This window comes from Eurypyga helias, unplaced genomic scaffold (genome assembly GCF_000690775.1).
Source record: "Eurypyga helias isolate BGI_N326 unplaced genomic scaffold, ASM69077v1 scaffold7377, whole genome shotgun sequence".
Lineage (NCBI taxonomy): Eukaryota > Metazoa > Chordata > Aves > Eurypygiformes > Eurypygidae > Eurypyga > Eurypyga helias.
Window position 1 is genome coordinate 997 of NW_010262266.1, and position 6,654 is coordinate 7,650.

Sequence of the window (6,654 nt, forward strand, 5' to 3'; positions counted from 1 at the left end):
ATAGTTGGTGTAACTGGAAAAAAAACTAAGGCTGAGTACAATCCTTCAATTGTATTATGTTCACCCATTTCCTGCTTAATTCAGTCAAAGATATGTTTAGGCTGGAGGCAGCAGGTCCAGAATTTGTAAATGTGTATACAATTGTATTTTAAATACATAACAATGAGTTAAGTGATGTTCTCTTCATTTCTTCATTTGAACAAAAGATCCACCTAAATTCCCACACCTGGAGCCGTGCCCTGATGACTGGCTATACTACAAGAAGAAGGGTTACTATCATTCAGGAGTTGTGGCAGATTGGAATTCCAGCCAAGAGTCCTGCTATAACTATGGAGCGTCCCTTGCAGTGATTGACAGCCACCAAGAGCTGGTAAAGTGTCCAGTGCCTTGCATTCGGTGTTATGTCTGTAACTGTATCACGTGTTCCCTTGTATGGATTGAAACCCAGCATGCTGTGTAGCAGACTTGCAAGTCGGTACAACCTACAGATTTTTTCAGTTTTGTTATTACCTTAGAGGTTATTTCAGAAAATTAAAAGGCAAACTATGTATAAATTAAAAGGAAATTCTGAAAGAATATAAAAATGGAGTTGTGGCTCCTAATTAATAATAAAGACAGTGTAATTTTTTTTTTAACTGGCAATTTATGGGTGCATTTTAATTTAGGCAATTTATCCTGTCCTCTCCCCTCACACCTTCTTGACATTCAGTCCCTCTCCAGGGTGCCCAAAAGTACAGTCAACAGCAATCCCCACAATAAATAAAACTCTATTTTTGAGTTTACAGACCACTGGTGCACATCTATGTGTTTTATCTTCTTGATACTCTATAAGCACACAGTTCTTTTAAAGACTGCCTTCTTTAGTGTAACAAATGGATTAGTGGCCAACTGAGGAACAGAAATGTGTTGTTAGTTGTGTGCAGAATTGTCAATTTCTTGTTTTCCACAAAAGGGGAAGACTGGCTGTGGTTATATGATGCTGAGACCCATAGTATTGAAAATACCTGGTTCGTGCAGTATGTTCTACCTGTGTTTTTTGTTGGTTTCAAACCATTTTTCTTATTACTATGTTCTTTAAGTGTTCTGTAGTGTCCTACCAATTCAGGGTGTTCTGTATGGCTGGAAAAAAACAAAGAAAATAGCACTACAGCAAATGTGTTTTCAGAGATGACTATAGGATCATAAGGGAAGAATAGAGGAAGGCTTTGTTTTATTCATACTGTAGATGGTAAACTTTGTATGTGCCTTCGAATGTCCTGGAGTTTGGGTTTAGGTAGTCCTAACTGATGGTCAGAAATATAAGGAACAGGAAAACAGAACAAACTCACACTTATGATTAGTGTGAAGAGCAAAAGTGTGAAAATTGGGAAGTTGTGACACAATGCAGCTAATGCCATATGTGGATGGTTTTAGTGGTGGGTTGGGGCAGGATATAGGTGGATGTAAACAGTAACACTTGCATTGCTAACAACTAAATAGCTGCGACACTGTTGACTATTAGTAGTGGAACAAGGGCTTGTTTTAGTATTTCATCTGATTAAATTTAGCATTAAAACATCAATGACCTGAGGGGGAGGAAAAAAAGTCCACCATTATATATTCTGTTATGTAGTTTATGCAGTTTTTATACAAAAAGCTATATAATTGTAATTTAAAAAATCTAATATCCTTAGCTAATTTTATTCTGTGTTTTTTGTAGAACTTTATAATGTATCGAATACGCATAACAGACTTCTGGATTGGGCTGCGCAGGAAAGGAAACAAGTTCTTCTGGGTGAATGGAGAACCATTTGATGCAAACTTGTGAGTTTTGTTTCAAATATACTATGCAGGAAGAGGGTCAGAAGCTTTTTGGTCCAAGTAGAAAAGTTACTCTGTGTTACGTATTCCACTGCAGATAAACTGGAGTATCTTACCAAATGAAGGCTGTCATATGGCTGTAAAAATGCTAATACTATGCTAATAAAATGGTTATGTCCCCAGAGAAGTGGGGAAGGAGAATCGTTGCCTGCTTCTTCATGTGGTTGTATAGCAGCTGTTAGATTATGCCTAGTCACTTGTTTCTGTACAATCCTGCTACGTAAGGTGGAAAACATTTGCCTTATTAGGAAGAATTACCAATGTTAGACATAATAAATTGAATTAGCTTGCCCTGTTGGTCTTACAGGGCTCAACACTTAGCCGGTATAGACAGGGCCTCCTAAGGCCAGCTGAAGTGCTTAGGACCATTTTGGAAGGTCACTGGGCTTAGGGGGTTGAGTCTCAGAATGCATGCTTTTGCCTACTTCATATCCCAGAGATTGGCTTTCTTTGCAGCCACATCCTGTGTATTTGCAGAGGCTCAGCAAAACCTGTGGGAAGAGGTTGCAGGGCCCCAGTCTGTACTGGAGGAGAACTGCTGCCTCGGGATACTCTCTCTCCTGCTCTGGAGAATTTTGCCTTTTGTGCTCACAACATATTGTAGACCATGAAGTACAAGTACACGTGGCACATATCTGTAGGCATCGAAGTGGCTTGCTTTAATAGAAGGTGCACCAGAGCATCACAGCATGTTTCACGTGCACGTGAATTCTGATCCTCCCATGAGAAGCGGGGCTCGTTGTAAATTATTCTCTACTTTGTTCTCCATAGTCTTAAAGACCAAGTTTTACAAAAAATAAGAAATAGGTCTTCTAATTCTTAGATCAAAGTTCTGCTCTAATTTTTATTTTTGTCATGTTTTTTTTTAGATTTCGTGTCAATATAACGAATGATGGAGACTGTGTCCATATAGATTCAGCCTTTATCTCTACCAGAAGGTGCTCATCACTCAGGAACTGGCTTTGCACCATTGGTCAGTTTGATTCCAAGACAAGCTCTTAACAGGGGACACCTGGCTGTGCAAATACAGAGGCTTTCTCCACAAGAACCTGGAATTCAGAATACTGAAAGTCCTTGCAGTTGGAGGTCCACAGCAGCAAGAGGTGCTGTGACAACGATCATATCCAAACTTTTCCAGGAGAAGCAATATGGGGAGTAACAGTCACTCCATGTGAAAGAGATAATTTGTTGAGAAGTGGCAGTAGTGATGATACAACAGCCATGGCAAAGAAAAAAATTCCTTCTTTGTAATACAGTTTCATTGTTGAACTGCTAGAGGACATGGCAGTGGATACCTTCCTTGAGAACTCCTAACAATTGCAAAACATAATTTTTTAGGGCAGCTACAAACATTGTTAGATGGACGTGAAGGTCTTGTTGAAAATGCAATTTATAGTGAACCTAATGATGTGTGTTTTCCTGTTTTCTGTGTAGCTCAGTAATTTTTTGTCTGAAAACTTTCAGCTTGTATTTGTGGTAAGTGGGTGAGATCTCATAAGCTGTTTTGACTTCCCTCCCTTTCTTTTTCCATGGGGTTTTCAAATGTGATTGGTATGTAATGTACAAGGATATAAATGGGAGCTTTGTAAACCAGGGAGGCAGATAATGACAAGGTCTTCTAGCAAATGGCACTGGTGTTAAAGGGCATATAGAGTGGGACAGATTACAAATAATTCTTCTCTACCCTTCTGTGCTGACCTGGAAACATGACTGCTACTACCCAAAACTTCCCTGAATATGTGGCTGCAATAGGAAATCTCCCAGACTGAATCATGCACAACTGTTGTTTTGGAGGGCTGAGGAAGTCAACTGGATTTAGAAGGCAAGAGGGATGTATATGTACCATGGAAAGGGTTCTAGAGCAGCTTAAAGTGAGGTGCTGTGGTGTTTATCTGCTTGCCTTTGCAGGGTAAAAAAGCACTCATTGTCTCCAGCATGGCTGGAGTGTCTTGTGTGGGCTCAGTTAGATTTAACAGCCCATGGGACAGGTGCACTAGAGCTAGATAGTATAGCACCGTGGATTAATCTGTTTGAATTCTTCATGTGACGCCTTGAAAATGGGCAGTGAGGGCATGGGAGGCTCACCTGAAAGATCTGTGGTTGGTTGATTCAGGAGATACCTGTACAATGACTGCTTCCTAGGATACATGATTTACAAAGGGTGGTTACTGTCCTTAAAAATGTGAACCAGAAGAAAGGCCTTTTAAGATAGGAAAATGTTCTAGTCTGGAAACAGAATACCACGTTAAGCTCAGAGAAGCTCTCAGGGAAGATGAAGAGTCTGGCAAATTAATCTTGAAAGAAATGGGAAGAAGAAATTGCAAATTGCTGTAAATGCACTTGGTATTTATCCAGAAGATGTATTTCTTTGAAGGGAAAGAAATAGGTGAGATGGAGAAACTGGAAGAGAGTATTCCATATATCTTTGTTCGCTAAGGTCATTCCCCAAGAAAGCACAAGAACAGCAGGGGAAATGTCTTGTGAGGAACTGTGTAGAGGGTTCTGACTGCCATGTTGAGGACCTATTTCCCACCATATGTCAAAAGTCCAGTTTGAAGGACTCGGTAAATTGCCTTGTGAATATGCCAATAAATACTCCCAGTATTTTCTTCCAGTGATGCTTTGGGCCTGTGCTTGGACTTTGGCAGCCTCCTCCATCTCTGCTACCATCACTACTAATCATAGGATATGGCTGTTGCACGTATGTCCACGATACTGGCTCCCCATTTCCCTCACACTCCTGTCCTCCCCATCAGGATTGGTTTAAACTGCTTAAACTTAGAGTTCAGTTAGACGGGTGCAGTTATTTCACAGTATATCTAAATCACTTTACTCTGTTGGTTTCTGTTAGGAAAAGCTTACTAAGTCTTCTGTGATTTGTGAGTTTGTAACCAATATCCATCCCATCTACTCCTTTTTTACCTTCCAGGCTTCCTTCTCCTTCACACATGAGCTATCTCTGACAGGTTATTTTATGCAATGCTATATAGGCTACATACAAGCATATAACATTTTCATCAGTTTAAACTGAATATAATTTCTAATACAATTTTGTGGTGCAGTAGGGACATCTAGTGACTATTTTGTGTTGTAAAATGCAAAGGATTGATCTAAGAGAGCAAAAGACCTCCTCCAAACCTTTGAAATACCCTTCTAGTGATAGGTATAGCTTTACATGCTCTCCCCATATCCACTGACAAAATAATTTTGGAAAACAGTGATTGAACGTCACTGGCTTCTGTGCTTCCAGAGCCTTTTTCCTCCTTCCCCCAGGTGTCTTCAAAAGCCTTGGATGCTACAATAAAAAAAATTTAGTCTAGCTTTGCATCACCAACACTGAGGGCACAGTTTAGTGCCAAAGTGCCAATACAAATCCCTCCCTCATGTAGTTTTGCTGAAGTAAAGAATCTGTCTCAGAACATCTTGGCTGCAAAGCCAGGCAGCAAATGTCTTTTTCAGCTGAATCATTACCTGCCTGCTAAGTGAAGGGGAGGATGTTGGGACTGGAAAGGGCTTGGAACTAGATGATCTTTAAGGTCCCTTCCAGTCCAAACCATTCTGTGATTCTATGTTCCTTTGGACAGAAATGCTTTAAGCCTGAGATGATATGCTTGCTCATTTAGGTGCCTAAGGGCAGGTGTCTAAATCTAAATTGTTTACTTCCTTTTACTTTCCAGTTAGTAGAGAGAAATGTTTACCTCCACAGTCCTACCATCTCCTGAAAGGTCAGAGGAATGGTCCCTGAATGTGTCCCAACAGGACTGACGAGGTGAAGGAGGCACCAGGGGGAGGTATGTACACTGTTCTTGCAGTGCCTGGAGCTGCTGCAGATGGACAGGACCGGGCTCCAAGGTAGGTGCTTGGACTGTGACCACTCTACCACTTGTTTTCCCAGGCATGTGAAATAATGCAGGTCAACCTGACGGTGCTTGTCTCCCTTGCCTGAAACCTGTCTACAGAGGAAAACTGCCCTGAATCATGAGCATGAACTGGGCTGCTCATGAGGGGCCAGAGCTACTCTAAGTACCCTTACCAAGCAAATTCTTCCATTCCCTACAGGCTGCTCAAGGATGGCATAGCATTAAATGCAAACTCACCTGCAAACATCATACTGCATGGACCACATGTCACAACAGTCCTAGGCAATGATGTGCTATTGCATAGCATGAGCAACAGCAGAGTTCATGTATTTGCTGTGAGCACTGAGCAAAGCTTGTGGCCTTGTGCAGTGCATAGCACCCAGATGAGGAGAATGGTGGGTGGCACAGCGGTGTTTGTGCATGTCAGGGGTGAGTTGTTTGTATTGCTGGAGAGGCCTGTGGGATGCAGGGGTGAGTCGTTTGTATTGTAGATGCTGGAGAGGCCTGTGGGATGCAGTCATACCAACTAATAGACAGTGTGCATACACCCAGGTGCCTCCGGAGAGGTTGTCCTTCAACGGTGTAGGCATGCCTACAATACCATCAGGCAGCTGGAGGCCTGGCCTGAGGGCAAGGGCTCATTCTCTGGCACAGTTAATAAGGACATTGAAAACTTACTCTGTGTTACCACAGCATTAAATGGGAGTACGCATTTCATTTACACATACATTAAATGTACATGTACCTATTTACCTATTGAGGCAGATGTACATTTTCCTGAAGAGCCTTCAAACAAAGATTAGTTGCACCATGTCCCAGTACTGTTATAATGCTGTCCCTATAGCATACATTCATCCCATCTAGGGATGTTCAGTTTATTCTTTTTGTCTCTGAAATGGCTGGTTGTCTGCTCTTTTCCTGCCCGCCCCCCCCC

The 6,654-nt window shown here is 41.6% G+C and overlaps 1 protein-coding gene across 1 annotated transcript; it reads left to right on the forward strand.

The window, feature by feature from the left end:
* Positions 1–206: 206 nt before the first annotated feature.
* LOC104512599 (C-type lectin domain family 2 member L-like) lies at positions 207–2,862 on the forward strand (the record flags this gene model as incomplete). The annotated part of the gene is made up of 3 exons (XM_010155649.1): positions 207–370; positions 1,700–1,803; positions 2,730–2,862. Coding segments are annotated over 3 exons (401 nt in total), but the record flags the coding sequence as incomplete, so codon positions are not given.
* Between the last annotated feature and the right edge of the window lie 3,792 nt (positions 2,863–6,654).